This window comes from Equus przewalskii, chromosome 10, assembly GCF_037783145.1.
Source record: "Equus przewalskii isolate Varuska chromosome 10, EquPr2, whole genome shotgun sequence".
In the NCBI taxonomy this organism is placed as follows: Eukaryota; Metazoa; Chordata; class Mammalia; order Perissodactyla; family Equidae; genus Equus; species Equus przewalskii.
The window spans coordinates 2,884,812-2,904,965 of record NC_091840.1 but is presented as its reverse complement, the minus strand read 5'-3'; the positions used below and the strand labels follow the sequence as shown (position 1 = coordinate 2,904,965).

The 20,154-nt window shown below is 51.2% G+C and overlaps 1 protein-coding gene across 2 annotated transcripts in view; it reads left to right on the top strand.

Moving 5' to 3' along the window:
- Nucleotides 1-20,154, top strand: part of CCDC40 (coiled-coil domain 40 molecular ruler complex subunit) — a 48,480-nt gene that overhangs the window by 5,110 nt on the left and 23,216 nt on the right. For both annotated transcript variants that reach the window (XM_070561382.1, XM_070561380.1), the window contains exons 5-11: nucleotides 2,579-2,723; nucleotides 3,687-3,862; nucleotides 4,717-4,800; nucleotides 4,874-5,093; nucleotides 12,405-12,562; nucleotides 12,742-12,864; nucleotides 16,861-16,982. In XM_070561382.1, coding sequence (XP_070417483.1) covers nucleotides 2,579-2,723; nucleotides 3,687-3,862; nucleotides 4,717-4,800; nucleotides 4,874-5,093; nucleotides 12,405-12,562; nucleotides 12,742-12,864; nucleotides 16,861-16,982 — 1,028 coding nt within the window. The remainder of the gene's footprint in view (nucleotides 1-2,578; nucleotides 2,724-3,686; nucleotides 3,863-4,716; nucleotides 4,801-4,873; nucleotides 5,094-12,404; nucleotides 12,563-12,741; nucleotides 12,865-16,860; nucleotides 16,983-20,154) is intronic.

Below are 20,154 nucleotides of genomic sequence, written 5' to 3'. Positions count from 1 at the left end.
TAATTGGGTGGTTACATTAACTGATTTTCAGATGTTAAAACAACCGCATTCTGAGATAAACATGGGGAGATACTTTGAAACTATGTAAACGTCCCATCCCTCAGAGAACTTTCAATGTGTTCAATTACGTATTTATATCTGCACGGACTCACCGTTCCCCATTTCATTTGCTGGGTTATAACCGACTGCTATCAGTATTTCTATTGATGCTCAAATTGTCCCCAATTTGGCCAGTGAGAGCCCATTTAAATTGGCCTTCGTTTCCTTCTCACACGCCCACATTCTTCTTCTTTTTTAACTGCTGTCATCCTTCGAGCGCTTTCTTGGTCTCTGGCAGAGACGGCCCTAGCCTTAGAGTGAGACATTCCTCTGGGATCCCCATTTCTTTTCATGGAAAATAGAATTTAGAAGTCAAGATTTGGGTGCTTAGGTATTCTCATTGCCACCGGAATGTCACTGTCCCCAGGCCTTCTCAGTATTATGCACACACACCCCACACGCACCACATGCCACACACCACACCATATGCACACACATCACTCACACACCCCCCCCATACGCACATACACCACACACAGACACGTACATAGCTCACACCAACACCTCTCTAACACAAATCCACCACTCAAGGGCCTCCTCCTAGTTCTGGCCCCTTCAGTGTTTGTAACTCCTTTTTCCAACAGTGAGCCGAGTCCCTGCTCTCCTTGACAGACTTACTAATTTGATCAGTCCCCCGGATGTGCCCTTCACTGCACTTCCCCATCCCGAGGCGGACTCTCCACACCCTGCCTGGGCTTGGACACCCCACACTGGGCCACCCTGACTGTGCACACCCTCGTCACCCTGTTGGGCCAGCCCCACCCAGGCCAGCCCCCAGATGTCTGGACCCTGACTCTCTGCGCCAGGCAGTCCTCTGCGGGGACCTCTCCTCAGCAAGCCTGGCCCTGACGCCTGTGCTGTGATGAGCCCCCACGGGGACAGCCCTGGAGCCCGCCCTCCTCATCCCCCCCCCGCATTAGGCCAGCCCCACCTGCCGGCTTTAGGTTTGAACTGTTCTGGAAGGCAAGCAAGGGGCAGGGCGGGGCCAGAAGAGAACACATTCCATTTCTCCATCATCAACTCTGGGCTGGACACTTCTATGCTTTGAGGGGTATTGTCTCAGGGAATCCTGACAACAACCCTGTGAGGTGGGGACTATTATGGTCCCTGCTGACAGATGAGGAAACTGAGGGGGGAAGGGACCTCCTTGCCCAGAGTCACGCGGCTGTGATGGCAGGTCCCTCTTGCTCTGAAGCCACCGTTCTGAACCACAAAGCAATGATCTCTCCTCGCCCCGTGAAACTAAAAGGGTTAATAACTGGAGAGTAACATGCTCTGACATTCGATGAGCCCTAATTAAGCTGTATGATTACAATGACAAATACATGACCAAAACCACTTTTAAGAATTCAACAGCAACAACAGAATAAACAGTTTCTCACCTTGCAAGATAACCAGGAGCTCTCAAGGGTAGGCCACTTGTTGAGCTATAAGCACCGTGTCCTTCCTTGGGTCTAGTTTCTAGAAAATTTACTGGGAAACAGTTTCCAAATTTGCCAACCACAAGGGCAGAGACAAACCCTATTTCCCTCCCTCCCAGCTGCTGCCCAGTCTTCAGGAGAAATAGGAATCGTGGGGTGGGGGCCGCTGCGTCCAGCGGCTGTACAGACGCCTCAGCGCCTTCTCGTTACGAGAAGCCCTTCCTGGGACCCCTCGGAGGTGGACTTTTGCCTCTGGGCCCCTATTCACGTCATTATGGTTCTGGATGTCTCAGAAACCATTTACAGAGTCAGCATCATCTGAGGAAGTAGCGTTAGAAAGAGCATGAGGTGGGGACTAAACAGCCCGACTTTGAACCTGCCGTTAGCCGGCTGTGCGAACCTTAGGCAGCGTCTTCAGCCTCCGTGCGGCGCTTCTCCTACAGATGCCAGAAATGACTAGCAGCTGCCTCTCAGGGTCATTGTGCAGGGTCATTGTCCCTTGTTACTAATATTCACCAGTTCATCATCAGCAATAATCATTGTCAGCAATAATAATTGCAAAAGTCTCTTTTAAAGCTAAAATGGAGCCAGGCGTTTTTATCAAGGGAAAATATTTGCTTATCAAAACGTCCCCAAACGGAACGTTGAAAGAAGAGAAGAAACAGCCCTCTTGGGAGTCCCTCACCCCGGGCTGAGGCTTTCTGGCATCCTTTTAGAAAGAGGATGCTCAGAGATGTTGATTACCATCCTCGGGGAGATCAGCATTTGGGAGCACAGAGACCCACGTCCAACACAGGCCCATGCCTCAGCATTTCCACTTCACTGTAGACCTAGACAGGCACAGACCACTCCTGGATTCCTGGTGGTGGGGGCGGGGGGGGGGGTAGATGTTTCCTATTTTGACCATTTGCAAAAGCCAAATAATCTTTACATCCAAATGATTTTCTATTGCTTGAACAATTATGTTGAATTTTCAACACTGTAACGAATCAAACTCGAGTAACTTCTCAGTCCTGGTTCAGCCCTCATTGACTCAGGTCCGGTTGTTCTTGCTCTAGGGGAAATCCCGTGGAAGCTCCCAACACAAGGTCTCTCCTCTTGTGGCGCGAAACCGCCTCCGACTGAGCCAAGGGAGCAGCATCGCATCCTCTGACTTTGACGAGCTGCTCCCGCCCCAGGAGGGGTCCTTTGCCCAGGAGCCAGGTACCACGGCACTCACCGAGGCTGTCCTGTCCATGAGATGAGCCACTTCGCATCCCCTCTGTGCCAGGGACACCACTCACTCACCGCCTGTTACCTCGTTTCCTATTTGGCTGTGAGCCTAAAGATAAAAATAATATTAACAGAGATAGATAACATTTATGGAGCACTTACTCTGTTTCATCTCATTTAATCCTTAAACTAACCGATGGGTAGGAACAGTTCTCCATTTTACATAAAGCCCAAGAGTTATTAAGTAACGCATCTGAGTAAGTGGCAGAACCAGGCCTTGACCGAGTCCTGCTGGTGCCCCAACCCACGGACTCTGACTGCCACTTCTCTCCGCCTCCTGATCTCAGAGAGGAGCTCAGCGACACGTCGAGCAGACCGCAACGGGCGTCTGTTTGCTGAGTTTCAAAGGCTTTCCAGGCACAGCCCTGAGTTTAGCTGGCTTCCGTATCCCATACATGGGAAAGCAGATAGGGACATTTCTCATTTTGCAATACATGTGCACGGATGATCCACCTAACAGAGTCTGTGTCACTCACTCACAGGCAACATGAAGCCAGCACAGCTCGAACTGAGTTAAAAACAGAACTGGACCTCTCCCGCTCAGGGGACAGACAAGCTGAAACTAGACCCTCACTACTATTTCATGTCTTTCAATCTTACCAGCTGTTCCCCATTTTTAAAAAAACCAATCTAGTCTATCCGTAAGAAGCCACCTTTCTCTTCACTATGTATAAAAAAGGATCTACAAAACAGATTTCCCTCTGCTCTTTTAAATGTGGTCATGAAGAGGAGATGCTGTGAGCGGCACTTCTGAACCCTAACCATTGGACGCTTGTCGTTCCTCTTTTCCATCACGTTGTGTGAGGCTGGAAACCAGCCTTGCCTGACGACTCCCCCAGAGGGGTGTTATTAACCACCTACTAACGCCTCAATGATGTTCGCTGTGTCCCCCAGCCGTCCCTCCAGAGGAGTACGATGCCCACCCTGGGGACAGAGCCTCGCCCACGTTCCTGGGCAGGATCCAGCAGTTAAGCATGGCGGAGGAAGAGGCCATGGAGAGAATGGAGTCCGAGGGAAGTGACGAGGCCGAAGAGGACAGATCCCAACTGGTGGTTTTGGACCCAGACCACGTAAGCAACTATCCTGAGGTTTTGCTTTTGCCCTACACAGAGGAGGAGTGACCGAGAGGCCCTGCTCTGCCCTCGGCCTCCATGGCCCACTCCGCACCCCTCAGACGCTGTGCCCCCATCTCACCCGCTCACTGGACAGTTTATCTGCACGGTCTTGGCCTGCTGCTTTGTAAAGCATATTCTTCTTTTAGGTTCATACACTCAAAGCCAGGGTTTCTCAACCACAGTGCTGCTAACATTCTTTGTGATGAGGGCCGTCATGGGCACCGTGGGATACTGGTCAGTGTCCCTGGCCTCCGTGCACTAGATGCCAGTAGCAACCGTGTCCCCCCTCCCCCACCCTTAGCTGTGACAGCCAAAAATGTCTCCAGGCGTTGCCAGATGTTGAGTGCGGGCAAAAATCACCCCCACTGAGAGCACTGGCCGTGAGTGTACCAACCAGGTTGTGAGTTCCTTCGCCCACCCCTCTGGCCAGCAGGGAAGGCAAATCTTGACTAGATAAACCCATTTGGAAAGTCACCTTGCTCCCGGTGCTGTGCGAAGGACCCGGAGCTGCTCTGGACAAAGGGGCCGGGCGCTCACCCTGCTCCTGGCCTCCCAGGCACCGCTCATCTCCCGCTCCGGCCCTGGGGGTTGAACTGGGACCACTGCTCAGCTCACTCTGCCACTGTGCCAAAATACGCACTAGGTCTCCAGTGCTTTTAATTTGTGGATTCCAGAGTCAGAATCCGGGCAGAAGTGGGCAGCACCCAGCGTGGAAGTCATTTCTGGCCCACCGAGGGAAAGCTGTGGCAACTTAGGCTAAGCCCTGGATGGGCAGGAGAGTGACCCGGGGTACTTTTTTTTTGTTTTAGCCCCTGATGATAAGATTCCAGGCTGCCCTGAAGAACTACCTTAACCGACAGATAGGAAAACTGAAGCTGGAACTTCAAGAGCTGGTGAGTTCGCCGTCCGGCCCTCCACCCGGCTGCGTGCCCACAGCCCGTGACCCAGCTTCTCTCTCCGGTGCAGAGCGTGGCCACCAAGCAAAGCCGAGTCCAGCGGCAGGAGCTGGGGGTGGATCTCTACGGGGTGCAGCAGCACCTGGCCCGCCTGCAGATGCAGCTGGAGAAGACCCACGACCGCCACTCGATCGCCGCGTGCGCGAGGCGGCAGAAGGAGGAGGAGCTGCGGGACGTGCGCACGCTCTACGCCAAGACCTGCGCGGCCGCCAACGACGAGCGCAAAAAGCGTAAGGCGGCTCCGTGCGCAAAAAGCGTAAAGCGGCTCCGCGTGCAGTCCGGCGCCTCGAGAAAAGCAAGATGTGTTCGTGTCCCGGGGGGTTCCCAGGCTACTTAGGGATGGAAAGCATACATGTCTTAAAACACACCTAATTCGGCAAAGCAGCAAACGCTGAAACGGAGCATCGTCGGGGTACAAAAGTCAAAAGCGGCAGGGCCTGGCCGGCTGCGCAGGTCTCAAGGCCGCGTGTCCGGAGGCGAGGGCAGAGCCGAAGGGGCGGGCTTTAAACAAGTGGGAACGGATGGGGGAGGCCTGGCCGAAGCACAAAGCCTGGAGCAGGGTGGGGCCCCGTGGCCGGGGAGTCAGGCGGCCTGGGGCTGTGCACAGATTAAGGGGAGCCCGAGTGGCTTTGGACCAGATGGGACAGTGGGCTTGTGACACGTGCTGCGCTCTTACTGCTGAAGCGACACTCCCACACACTCTGGGCGCGGGTTGTAGCTCACAGGGAACAGTGGCTCCGCGTCTGCTGCGGATTTCTTTTAGTCGTTATGGTTTTTCACGTTTCCAACTTTATCAGCTCTGCGTGACCGTGATAACGGGGGGGAATCACCTAAAGGAATGGAGAAGAAAACAGAATCACACGGATATCCCGGCTGTGGCTGAAAAGAAGCGTTTTGGACCCTGAGAAATGCAGGAGAGGGCCTGGATTGATGGAGCCAGGCTAGGGGCTCGCTTATCAAGCGCCCCTCCCCCATTACCACCAAAGTAACAGAAAATACCAAAAAGAGAAGGACACATGTTCACGCCAAAACAATAAGGAGCCCATCCTGCAGATACAGCAGAATTTAGACCAACCTGAAAGAGGACACAGGCCACACGCCTACACACACACACACACACACACACACAAGCAGTGAGTGCCCGCTAGCGCCCCTCAGCAGAGGCTCAGTGCAATGGGCTTCTGGAAAGATGGGAACATCTACGTGGACTTTGTGTCCTTTCTGGAGGTCACCAGAGAGCAGGAGCAGAAGCTGTTCAGCCAAGCAAGGATTCCATCTAAGGCACTGGTTCTCCCTTCCCAGCGGGCGGTCCCAGCCCTGCCACGGGGGCTGCCACTGCACTGCCCCTTAGGGGAAACATGGGTTTTGCCACTGGAGAATGTCCACGATCGCCTGGCTCGCCTGGGAGGGAGGGGAGGCCCAGCTGTCACTAAACCTTCACATCGAAATGTGAGTCATCAGTGGCCATCTCCAGACTAAGAGGAGACGGACGGGCTGGACAGACAGAGCAGACACCTCCAGACACCAGCCTGATTTCAAAAACAGAGGAGTGCGTGAGAGTGCACCAGGTGATGCTCTGCAGGAGGCTTCAGAGAATAGCACATCAGTAGATGAGAGCAGTGTTAGGAAAACGGATACTTGGAATTACAATAAATAATCATCATCCCCAAAAAAGGGCGCTAAATAGACAAATCAGTACTACTAAAAATTGAACTTGTGAACTGAAAACCCAGTTTGAGGAATTCTCCCCAGAATTCAGAGCAAAAATCCAAAGCGATGGACATTTTGAAAAGGAGATAAAAGACGTGGACCATAGATGTGGGGAAGCCAATATCCATAAGATGGAAATTCCAGGAGATTAGGGGCATTAACCAATGACAGCAGAGGGAAACACTTGCCTGAGTTCAAGAAAGACAAATCTTCAGATATAAAGACTCACGGAGGCCAGAGGGCTGGAAGAAAGACTAAACACGCCCAGACACAGCTGGCGAAATGCTTAAATTCCAAAGGTATGGGAACAAATGCTACCGGCTTATAGGCAGGGCAAAACCAGATTCCGGCAGGAGGAGAGCGCGACTAGCCCAGGGCAGCTCGTCAGTCGTGGTCTCAACCCGCTGCCCCTTGCAGGGACCCAGGGAGAGCGCCAAGCCCCTGCGACCCCGCCCAGCCCAGAGTCCCAGTTTATTCATTCTGGGAAGGACCAGGCATCATCTGTTTTCTCTCTCTCTTTCTTTTTTTTTTTAAGCCTTCCACGTGATTCTAATGTGCAGCCCAGGCTGAGAATCACAGATCTTAAATATAAATGACAGTGTAGTGCTGCTTCCAGAGTTTAAGGGAGAAAGATGAAAAAGAGTCCAGTCTGCACGAGGTTACACACGATTTCGGAATTAATGACAGAAAGCGTCTACGTGTGAAGACTTCCGGGTGCCACCAAAGGGCCTCAGGTAAACCAGGACCTCTCGGAACTTTATTTATATTTTCATTAACAAGAATGAAAATAAAACATTGTGTTCAAGAAGCGATAAAAGGGCAAATAAACCAAAAGAAGTAGGAAGAGGAAATTAATAAAGTTAAAGAGCAGAAACTGGTAAAATAAAAAATGGAAAATGAGTTGACCTCATCGATAAAAATGCTTATTTTCTGAAATGACCGGTAATTTCAATAAACTTCTGGTATGTGCAACAGAGAACAAAAAGGGTATAACATAAGTAACAACCCTTGGGAATGAGGACAAGTCAGAAAAATTATTTTGTATTTCCAGAAAGCTATGCACTGTACTGATTTCATCACTGAAGAAATTTAAAATGTCAAAAATCTATTTTCCCTAAAAAAGTAGCAGTCTTTGAAGGTGTTAAGGAAGAGTCCTGCTAACCCTGAAAGGGACAGACACTCTTTGTTACTCAACCTGCCAGGGGGTGGAAACTCGGGGAGATTCCTCCCAGGCTTGTTACAACGCCCAGTACAATCCTTACCACAGAGGCTGACAGCGCACAAGCACGGAAAACTGTAAAGCAGTCCCACTTACGAGGTGTGGAAATCGTAGTGAAACATTAACAAATTGAGTTTGGCAATATATTAAAAGAAAAATACCCCAGGGCCAGCCCTGTGGTGTAGTAGTGAGGCTCATGCACTCCGCTCGAGCGGCTTGGGGTTCATGGGTTTGGATCCCTAGCGAAGAACTACACATGGCTCATCAAGCCACACTGTGGTGGCGTCCCAAATACAAAATAGAGGAAGCCCGCCACAGATGTCAGCTTAGCAGCAATCTTCCTCACCAAAAAAAAAAAAAGAAAAGAAAAGAAAAGAAAAGAAATACCTCATAGTCAAGAAGGGCTTACTTCTGGAATTCAGGAATAATTTGAAATCAGGAAACCTATTAATTTATTTATTTTATTATTTTGTTTATTTATTTTTTTGAGGAAGATCAGTCCTGAGTTAACGTCTGCTGTCAATCCTCCTCTTTTTGCTGAGGAAGACTGGCCCTGAGCTAACATCTGTGCCCGTCTTCCTCCACTTTATATGTGGGATGCCTGCCACAGCATCACTTGCCAAGCAGTGCCATGTCCACACCTGGGATCTGAACTGGCGAACCCTGGGCCGCCGAAGCGGAATGTGCAATCTTAACCGATGCACCACCGGGCCAGCCCCAAGAAACCTAATAATTTAATGCATTATATTCAAAAGTTGAAAGAGAGAGAAAAAAAGATTTCCTGGGCAAATGCTGAATGGATGTTTGATAAAACTCATCGTCCATCCTAAACTAGGATAGAAGGAAAGTTCTTTGTAAGTATTGATCAGAAACTAACAAGAGAAATTTACTCAGTGGAAAGCACTGGAGAGGTTACAGTTAAAACCAAGAGAGCCAAGGGTGCCTGCTGGCATCACAGTGGCATTGTTTTGGAGGTTCCAGCAATGCGAGAAAACAGGAAAAATAAAAGAGGTACAGATTTTGGATGTGAAATGATGAAATTCTCATTCTCTACCAATGATGTGATTGTTTGCCTAGAAGATTCAAGGTCACTGATGAAGAAAGCTAATAGAAACAGTAAGAAATCCATAAAGTAGCTGAATACCATGTCAATAGTTTTTTCCTATGCCAGTAATAGCCAGTTAGGAGTTGTAATTTTTAAAAAATCTCATCCATAATGGCTGTAACAATCCTAAAATACTTAGGAATAAATCTAACAAGAAGTGAGTAACCCTTTCTGAAGAAAAACAATAAAGTTTTCCTAAAAGACCCAAAATAGGTTTAAATAAATGGAGCTCCCACGTTACTGATGGAAAGACACAATATAAAAGTGTCATTTCTCTCCAAATTAGTAAGTAGTTCCAGGCAATTCCAGTTAAAATCCACAATGGGATGTTTTGGGTGCACTTAAACTTTATTTAACATGGTTATTTACTTACTCATTTTCAAAAAGTAATAATTTAAAATCCAAGAAATCAGGAGTGCAGTCTCCAGCCTCCGGCTTCCCCCCACCCTCCACAGAGGCACCCCGTATCATTGGTTCTTGTGCATTCATTTAATGATATTTTTGCATATAAAAGAAACATACAAAGGGGTGTGTATATATATATTTTTTTCTCTATTTTTTACACAAGTAGCTGCAAGTTATACCCACTGCTCTGTTCCCTGCTTTCTTTCACTTATCAGTGTATGCTGGCGATTATTCCATAGCAATACACAAAAAGCTCTCCATTCTTGACAAATTGATTTTAAAGTTCATTTGGAAGACTAAATGCATGAGACTATCCAAGAAAATTTTGAAAAGGAAGGATAAGGAAGGAAATTGTCTTATCGAGTATCAAAACACAGTATCAATCTGTGGCAATTAAAACAACACGGTGCTGGAAGGAACGTGGATAAACAGATGGATGGAGCAGAGCAGAGAGTTCCAAGAAAGTCACTCAGGAATTTAGCTATTTGCTGCAAATTACATAAATGGGCAGGTAGCATTTTTTAAATCACTCAATATTTTTTGATCATTTGGCCATCTGGAAATAAATGCTTAGATCCTTATTTCACACTACACAAAAAAATAAGTTCCAGGTACAGTAAAGGTTTAAGAAAATCACAGAAGCCATAGAAGAATATGTAAGATTTTTTTTTTATGATCTTGGGGTGAGGAAGAACTTTGTGAGCCTGACGTGACGTATGGAGGGCAGAGAGGAGGAACTGGATAGATTTGACCATGTCAAAACACAAAACCTGCCTGTCAGGAGCCAGCCCTGACGGCCTCGTGGTTGAAGTTCGGCACTCATCGCCTCAGCAGCCCGGGTTCTCTTCCTGGTCACGGAACCACACCACCGTCTGTCAGTAGCCATGCTGTGGCAGTGGCTCACACAGAAGAACTAGGACTTACAACCGGGATATACATGCACTGGGGCTTTGGGGAGAAAAGGAAAACTTACCCGTCAAGAAGGCTAATAAAGATGAAAGACAAACACAAATGGTGGGGGGCATCCCTGAAACGTCCGTGACAACGTCCATACCTTCTGTTTCAGTTTTCCATTGCTGCGTAACAAGTTACTGCAAATGTCGGGGCTAAAACAACCCCCGTTTATACACTTGCTCAGTTTGGTAAGTCAGAAGTCTGGCATGGGGCAGCACAAAGCTGGGCTCAGGTGTTAGTTAACTGAGTTCTCTCGGGAAGATCTTGGGAAAATCCACTTCCACGTTCATTTTGTTGGCAAAATTCATCTCCTTCCAGCTGTAGGACTGTGGTCTCGCTTCCTCACCAGCTGTCAGCCAGGGCCCCTCTCAGCTCCTGAAGGCCACCCACATTCCCTGCCAAGTGGCCCCCTCCATCTTCAAGCCAGCAACGGAGAATTTCCTCCCTGTTGAATCCCATTCACCCTCTAAATCTCTCTGACTTCTTCTTTTGCCACCAGCCAGAGAAAACTCTGCTTTTAAAGGGTTCACCTGCTTAGGTCAGGCCCACCTGATAACTTCCCTTTTGCCCTATAAGGTAACATAATCCCAAAAGTAACACTAGGGGCAAGGGTCATGGGAGCCGATTTTAAATTCTGCCCGCCCTGTCTGTATTCCATAAAGAGCTGTTAGAAGCCAATCAGTGGAAGACGACTCTCCCAGGAGAAGCCTGGCCGATGACGAGCAGGCGATTGGAGAAGGGAAAAGAGCACTGGTCATTAACACTGTGAAAATAGGTTTAATGTCGCTAATATTAACAGAATGCAAATTAAGAAGAATATCTGAGATAGTGACTTTTAGTTACCAACCAGCGAAGCAGAAAAGAGGGGCTGAACTTAGTGCTGTTGGGGAAGTGTGGCTGGGTTCCCGCACCCTTGGGTGACAGGTGCACAGTCAGCTCGGGCTCCACGCAAAGGGCGCAGACCGGCAGCTTCAACAGGAGAAGTTTGTTTCTCACGATTCTGGAGGCTGGAGGTCCCAGATCGAGGCGCAGGCAGGGCTGGGTCCTCCCTAGGCCTCGCTCCTTGGTGTGTAGGTGGCGTCTCCTCCCTGCGTCCTCACGTGGTCGCCCTTCTGTGTGCACATCTGTGTCCTGATCTCTTCTCATCAGGACACCGGTCAGACTGGGTCAGGCCCCCCCGATGACTGCAGTTAAACCTAATTGTCTCCTTGAAGGCCCTCTCTCCAAACACAGTGCCCACCCCTGGCCACCCTGCCACCCGTCTTTCTACACAACCTCCTGCCTCATTTTCCGGCTTCCACTCCTCTCCCCTCCCCCATAACTCTCACCCACACAGGAGCTCAATTCTCTAGCGTTAGAATTTGTACAGTCATCTTGGATGCAAAACTTTTTTTTTTCGAGTTTAGGGTATTTCCCTCAAGAACACTCACGTTGCCCCAGCAGCCTTTTGGTCTGTAAATCCGCCTTCTGTTTGGCTCTGTCCACTGAGAAAGGAACGCTCTGCGCAAGTGAGCGATGACTGACTACAGCCTAGCCCCCTAAATAAATTATTCTAGCTTTATTAATCAGTCTCGTGTGAGTTTTGTCAGAAGGAATCCGTTCCTCAGGGTGTGGTCTCCTCTGAGCGCGTGGACAAAAATCCGTTCTCCGCTGCCGAGTCGGGAGTGGCAAGTGCCACCCCACAGGGCTGGCCACACGGACAGCGTTGGTCCTCAGGCCTGCAGCCCCCACACAACCATTTCGGTCCAGGGGGCTTCAGGGGAGCTTCAGGCTCTGGATTCCTCCCCGGGGACTGAGGACTCTGCCTAGGACTGCTAGCCCCTAAGTGGTAGGAACTCTGCAAAATGAACAGGCGGCCGTAGAACCAGGCACTATTTCAGTGTTTCCTTAGACGGAGGGACGATCTCCAGGATGTGGTGGGAAACGGAGCAGCTTGTTGCAATCTGTGGGCGTAGATGACATATATTTTGGTCTCTCCAATTAGACTGTAAGGTCTTTGATGGCAAAGTCTGGGTCTTTGTAGTTTAGAGGCAGTTTCCCAGTCTCACCCTATGAAGGCAGGAGGGGTGCGGTTTCCCGCCTCTCCCGGGGTTTCAGGCCAAGCGAAGAGGCATGTGTGATGATGGAACAGCCTTCTTTCTCCCCCAGTGGCGGCACTGCAAGCTGAATTGGAGAACCTGGCTCTACATCTCTTCTACACACAGAACATCAACCAGGACGTGCGTGATGACATCCTCGTGATGAAGCAAGTCGTGAAGAAGTCAGAAGTGGAGCGGGTGCGGGCCGAGATAGAGAAGAAGAAGCAGGTATTCCGGGAATCTGACCCACATTTAACTATGCCTAGACTTTTGGTTTTCCAGAAGGCGCTTAGTTTTGCCTCTTGTGTGAATACTGCAGCCCAGACACCGGTGGCCAGCCTGAGGGCTCGGTCAGGGGTTGATGGAGAATCGGCCTTGAGGTGCAGGCATGCTGTTTCTTTACCCAGGACCTGCACGTGGACCAGCTCACCACTCGAGCCAACCAGCTGGAGGAACAAATCGCCCTGTTTGAGGCTCAGTACTGTGCCCAGGCCGAGGACACTCGGATCCTCAGGAAAGCAGTGAGCGAGGTAAGAGGGACATCTGCCGGGCCCGGCTGCAGAAACACCCACTAAGCACCCACCACACGGCCCCCAGACAGTGCCCACATGCCTGCTGAATGAATGGCTAAGCCCCCAATTAGCAGGCAGGCTGCCTGCACAGCTGTGCGTCTCCATCAGCATCTCAGAGCATCTGGCTGACCCATGGTGGGGACGCAGAAGGTACCGGAGAACTGGCGGCCAGTATTTTTATTCCTACCCTAGCCAGTGATAGGCTGAGAGGCCTCCCAGGAATCGGGCGTTCTGTTCTGCTCGCTCAGCAGACCCTTAGCGAGTTCTTTAGCCACAGCGGGCCTGTTCCACTGAGGGCGGGAGACCTGCTAGCATTCTCAGCCCCGCGGGCAGCTGGCACTCCTGGGCAGTGCCCACATCCACGTGGCTTAAAGGAGGGAACAACCTCAACGCAGCACAAATTCAGTGGCTGACGCTGGAAACCAAAGTTGCTGTGACTTTTTAAAAGATCTGTGAATCACCGCCTGCGTTCCCGCATGCAGGGACGACGCGAAGGGAGCCATGAGCTTGTACTGAGGGAAAGGGCGAGGGCGTGGGCCAGTGGACAACACACCTGGTCCGTGTGGGAAACTGCCACGTCTCTCCAACCCGTGCCTACAGCTGGTCTACAATGTGTTCCAATCGGAATCTCAGAAAAAAAACCCCAATTTTTTAGTTAGCAAAGCGATTCTTAATTCAGAGGACTAGCCAAGACTTGTTTGGGGAAGGAAAGGTTCATGAAGGGACCGCTGTCCCAGTTTGCCTGGAACTGAGGGCTTTCCTGAGACATGGGACTTTCCATGCTAAGACCGGGAGAGGCCCGGACAAACCGGGGTGGTGGGTCACCCCAGCATCGCCCTCCCAAATAGGGAAGTATACTAGAGAGCCCTAGAAGCTAAAATAACTTGTTACCGGAATCCGGGACAGACTGCCAGGCCGTGGGGGCCTGTGAGAGAGTCCAGAAACAAGCAGACGTTTATAGAAGAATGTAGCAGATTAGAAATTAGTGGAGAACAAGTGAATCATGCATGCAGTGGTGTTGGGACATTGAGTTAATCATTTGGGGAAAAAAATTAAATCTTTTCCTCATACCTCACACTAAAACAAATGCCAGGTGAGATCAAGTATTTAAATGGGGGAAATGTACCGAAGAAAATATAAGAGAAATGTCTGTAAAATCGTGGGTTGGAGAGGCCTTTCTGAGCATAACACCGAAAGCAGACACTTCAAAGGAAAAGGCAAGGAGGGTGGACCACGTCAACCACAGGTTCTGTGGGTAACGACACCATCAGCAAAAGGAAAAGACGGGAGACCCACCAGGAAAGACAGGCTTTCAACTATGAGTGCGTTTGGTAGTATCAAGAGGTGTCGAAAAATCAGTAAGAAAGACCAGGCACGTTTCTGCTGCACGGTGATGGTGTACCCGAAGCTGCAGAGTTTTCTTTCGTTACGTCTTTCAGTGGCGCCCGCTGCTCCCTGCTGGGTGTGTCTCCGCCGGGGCAGGGCCACCCCTGGGCTGTTCGTCCTGCATTCCCACGTCAGAACCACACGTGGCCCGTGGCAGGTGCGCCGTAGACGTTCATGCAGGAATGAATGAGGAATGGATGATAGAGAAGTGTGTGGCAGGGCGTTCTCCCACCGCGATGGCAAAGACAGAAAAGGCAGAGGGAATGGGCCTCCCGCGCTGATAGTGAAAATGCACATCGGTCTTGATTAAATCTTTCTTCAAAGACAATATCGTAGTTGGTGTGGGCAAGGACACTCCCCTGCTCCCTCCCAAACGTCCCTGCTCGGCCTTCATTCCGGGAAACTACCAGAGAGGCACGAGAGCAAAATTTTGTATGTTGAAAACCCCACAAACCAAACGGATGGAGAGTCACTGGGGACACAGTTGTGGTGTGTAATAGCAAAGAAAGGTCCCACAAAGAAGGCGTTGGTGGAACACGTGGGGACACATCCACGTGGTGGAAGCTATCCCACCAACGAAGCAGGTGTTTGCTGACGTTCACAATATGCTAATTTTTAACTCTAGGTTACAAAACAGTATTTAGAATATGATTTGGTGCACACACACACACACACACACACAGAGGAAGATAACACTGGGGTGTTAGAAATGGTTAACTCTAAGTCGGGGGATTATTGAAAATTTATTTTCTTTTTGCTTTTTTGCATGTTTTTTTTTCTTTCTTTTTGCTTTTTCTCCCCAAATCCCCCCAGTACATAGTTGTATATTTTAGTCATGGGTCCTTCTAGTTGTGGCATGTGGGACGCCACCTCAACGTGGCCTGATGAGCGGTGCCATGTCCACACCCAGGATCCAAAACAGTGAAACCCTGGGCCACGGTAGCGGAGTGTGAGAACTTAACCACTCGGCCACGAGGCTGGCCCCAACTTATTTGCATGTTCTAATTCGCATAGAACGCTCACTTATTTTTCGTTAGTAAGGAGGGTGTCTAAAACATCCAAAGACTGAATCTTGCCCTCATCTTTGCCTCTCAGCCTGCAGCTTGGGCAGCAAACCCTTGTCCGGCGGCTCCGGGAGCACTGTGGGGAGATGCCCGCCCCTGGCCCGCCAGCCCCACAGCCCAGCCTGGGGAAGAGACTGGTGGGTTCAGGTGCCTGCCACTGCACTTTGGGCCAGTGACAACCTGCTCCCTGGCACACAGAAGCCTCCTCAGCGAACAACTTACCCAAATACGGAAATGTTTCACCGATCATAGTATAATTAATTCATGCATTTTATGCTCCATAATAATGATGAGTAGATGATTTAACCCTCCCAACCAAGAGTGGCTTCCCCTGGGGGATGCTTCCTTCACACCCAGCGCTGCCCTCTTATCGTCCTGTGAGCGCTCGAGTCCTCTCTGATGTCCTCCAGCACCTACCAGGCAGGGCTGGACCATCCCCGTGAGCAGGCCCTGCTGGGGCTCGACATGGACACGAAGATGCTAGTGACATATGAGGGTCTCAGCCGGCCCCCTCCTGTAATTCAGCACTCCACCAGCTCGCTAACGGTGCAAGGATTCCGTTAGGGATGACCTGTCAGGACATTCTGGGTACCACTCAAAACAGCGAGTGTGATGGAGCCAAGAACGAGCTGGGCGTATAGGCGTCACCTCATTTGATACTACAGCCCCAGGACGTGGTACTGTTACTGTACCCATGTCACAGCCAGGGACACAGGGGACAAGGAGGCGAGGTGGCCTACCTAATCCTGAGCTCGCAGGCCGGGCAGCCATACTCTGCGAACAGCCCTTAGCCTCTGCCCCCAAGCATAGGGGAGACCCCCTTGCCTTTGCAGTGAATTCCGGAGCCCTCTTCCTGATTTCAAGGCCCTCCCCGCGTGAGCCCAGGCCTTATCCCAGCTGGTCCCCACCACCACTGCGATCTGGGACATCCAGCCTCAGCTCATCCCGTCCCCACCTCTGGACCACGTTGTCCACCCCACCCACCTGCCCGTCCAGCTCTGCTTCCTTGTCCCCAGTCTGGGTAGGCCACGCTTCTCCCAACAGCACGCTCACATCCAGCTGTCATTCTGCAAACAAATGGCCCCCGTCCAGCGTGGGCTCCTTAAAGGAAGGGGTGCCAGGCACCGAGGCTGCGCCTGTCCTGTGTGGCCTGAGCTCCGGTGTGTGGACGGGAGCATAGTGAGAATCAAGGACCTCCGCTCACCCCGGTGTTTGGGGTCTGGCATGGGGCGGGTGTCGATGGATGTCGGCCAGCTGCCTCCTCCTCTCACCCCTGGCACCGGGCGCCAGGGGACCCTGAGTAAAGGCACAAACGGGGGTCCCAGGAGTCTTTAGGGCTGTATTTTGTTTTGCGGTTATCCTTTTGCTGGTGCACGATAAAGACAAGCGAGGGTGACATAGGCAAGGAGCTGATTCAGGAAAGTCGGGGCTCTCGACGTTCTTTGGGGCTTTGAGCAAAATGAAATAAGACCAACACGCACGTCACCCCAACTCCCCCCTGCAGGCCTGCACGGAAATCGATGCCATCACCATGGAGAAAAAGCGTATCCTGCAGCAGTGGGCCACCAGCCTGGTGGGCATGAAGCACCGCGACGAGGCTCACAGGGCCATCCAGGAGGCTCTCAGGTATGGGCTCCCAGGATGGGCCTCCCCCACTTCTGGTGTGCCACAGTGGTGGGGCCAGGGGGCTCAGGGGGCAGGCGGGGCCGGGGCAGGAGAGAGATGTGTGGGAAAGGCGGAGGCGGGCTGGGCGTGGACCACGCACTCCCACCCCGTCCCAGGTGAGCGAGGAGCACAAAGGGGGCACCTGCAGCCCGCTTCCGACCTGAAAGCTCCCGTATTGTTCCCCAAGATCTCAGCGTTTCTTAAGTCCTTTCAAACTTTCCGTGGCAGCAAAGCTTTCCCACTCAGATTTCCTGGGAGGATTAAGGAGAAACAATGAGAGAGAGGAAAGAGAAAGCGGTATTTATCTTTGGGAGATAAAGGTGTCCCTTTGATTTGCAGCCTCACCACCTGTGTGCGGAAACTCCATCCCTCCTCGGCTGTGCTGCCCAGGGCTGCGTTCCAACCAAAATCCTGTTTTAATCTCCCCTCGAAGGGGAAGCAGGAGGCCCCCTCCTCGCGTCCCCCTCCCTCACTTCTAGCAAGGGGTGCACGTGTGGCTTGAGCCTGGTATTGGGTCGGGGGCCTCCAGGCACAGCGCCCCCTTAATTCCCCAAACTGCCCAGGGTTATGGGGACCCAGATGTGATCCCCCAATTCTGGAGGTGCCTTCAACTCGGCCTCCACTTCTGGCGCCCAGCACACAGCCTGGCAGCGAGCGGGTGCCCCCGAAAGAGTCGCTGAACGTGGGAAGGAGTGAATGAGTGAATCGCTTTGTCAGTCCTGCAGCACGGTTTCTGGTGGTTGCAAGATGAGGAGATAATTTTCCTTCCTGGTCTTGTGATTAAAAAACAAACAAACAAACGAAAAAGGCATGTATGATTGTTTTAAAACAGGACATTTTTACACGAATAACGCTGAATTAAAAGTGTCCATTTCCTCCGCCTCCCTGAGTCAACAACGTAAAGCCAAAGGGAGAGCTGTGGGACTGTGAAGGCAAATTCCCTCTGAATGTGCAGGTGGAGGAACCAGGGCCGCCGGGGGCTGGGGGGCTGGGACGCAGGCCTCACCTGCCCTGCCCTCGCCGGGGCTCCCTCCCGAGCGTTTGCTGTGGCAAAGGCCTTGGCGTCTGGGCAGCATTTTCCTTCTGCCTGATGCGGACCTGGAGTCGGTCAAGGCTGAGGTTCGCCGCCTACGCTCCCCTGCAAGGACTGGGGTGCAGGTACCACCTCCGGGACCCCCTCTTGTCCAGCGCTCCTGTGCCTCCAGGACTAACCCAGAGTGCCCCCCGCGCCCCTCCATCCTCGCCTTGTCCCCGAGCGTCTCCGAGATGTGGCCTGGCCACCCCTCCTTTTTCTTTATTTTTTTAATTTAATCTTTTGAATAGATAATACAGCCGCTTGGTTAAAAATGTTTGTAGAATCGTATCCAGTGAGGTCTCTCTCCCGCCCCCGTCCTGCATCGCCCGGTGCCCCTTCCCACAGACAGTGCTCCTGGTTTCCTGGGTTTCCCTCCCTAGACATTCTGCGCCATCATAAGAAAATCCAGGTATCCGTGCTCTTCGTTTCTTTGTTGCACCGAGGTAGCGTGCTGTGTACGGGGTTCTGTGTCTTGCTTTTTTCATTCAACAACGCGTCCTGGAGATCTTTCCAAATCAAAATATAAAGACCATTCATTCCTTCTTTTTCCACCACGAAGCGTTCTGTTGGGAGCTTCTGCGGGGAAGGCTCCCAGGGGGTATCTGGGGTATTCACACTCCTTTTCTCTTGCGGTGTCGCCATACCTACCAGTGTCCAGGATTGTTATATTTTATATTATGCTATGTAACTATGTTATATTCTCTATCAAGCCTGGAAGCTCCAGGTTCCAGGGTGCGCACATGCGCAGGTCTGGCAGGTGTTTCTAAGTAAGGCTGTGATGGTCACACCAGCGGCGTTCCAAAGTCCCATGACAGCTCGGTGTGCTATCCCACTTTTGGGTTGTGCCAATCTGATTGAAGAAAAAAATGATATCATGTTTTTAAAATATGTGTGCATGGAATGTTCAGTGAATATTTTAGCAAAAGGCACACCCCCTCTAACAACAGGGGGTAGAGTGCTGAGTGCAGCTCAGCTGTCCTCTCTCGACTCCGTACGCCGGCTGCAGAGGAGCGAGGTCCACCTGCATAAGGCGTGGGCTGTGCAGGATGCTGGGAGAATTGTGAATCGTAATTGCAGAGATGTGCCGTCTCCACCTAGATGGGTCTGAGGAAGGAAACCCAAGACCGCTTAACAGAAGTTCAGGGCGTTGCAAAAATGAAATATTGCATTGCCGATGAATTCTAGGCCAGTTCAACAACTGAACCAAATACCCAATACCAACTCATCGATGTTCAATGAGTTCGTCCATTTTTTAAAAAATGGATGAAAATGCTGATATTCTTGGTGGATGGTCAGGAAGTTGGCCACGATGCCAGCACCTGGCAGCTGTCTGGGCGTTGTGAGGTCCCTGCGGACCAGGCCCCGCTGGCTCTGAAGCTGGCTTTTGCCGTCACGTCGAGAATGCATCTGGTGAATGCTGGCCAGAGGCTGATAGAGAAATGAGAATGCCAATTTGCTCGTGTCCACTAGGAAATGTAAGCACCAAAGCCCCCGATGCTTATCTGGGAACGAACACAGGCCCGCCGCTCAGGGAACAGCTCAGCAGTGGGAACGTCGAGGCCCCAGCCTGCCTGCCTCCCGCTTCTTCCCCGGAGCACCAGGCAGCCCGGCCACGCAGGAAGAGGTACCCCTGCAGCCCTCCCGGGGCGCTTGCCTCTGTGCCAATCCTGCCTCCTCCATCACCCTCCCCCCCAACTTTGATGCTCATGTGATTTTTCCAGATAACTCCATGTCCTTAATCAGGTTCCAGTCAAATCTGGTACTTTCTCTTTTTCATTCTCTTTGTTTGTCTCTTCACCTAACGTCAGTTCCACAATTTAACTCTTGGAAAACGATCTGACTTCCCTGTCTTTTGGGTGGAGGGGGGCACCATAATCTTGCCCCCACGTGTCTCATACATAAGCTGCAAGTTTAGCTGAAAGCCGGCGCGTTCCTTGTCAGCTACTCCCTGCCGTCTTCCCCGTTTCGCAGGGGCGTTGCACACTGACACAAGAATGCAGGGGGAAGGCTGACACGTGTGCTTCCGTTCAGTTCAGCTGGTCCAGGGCTGACACAAGG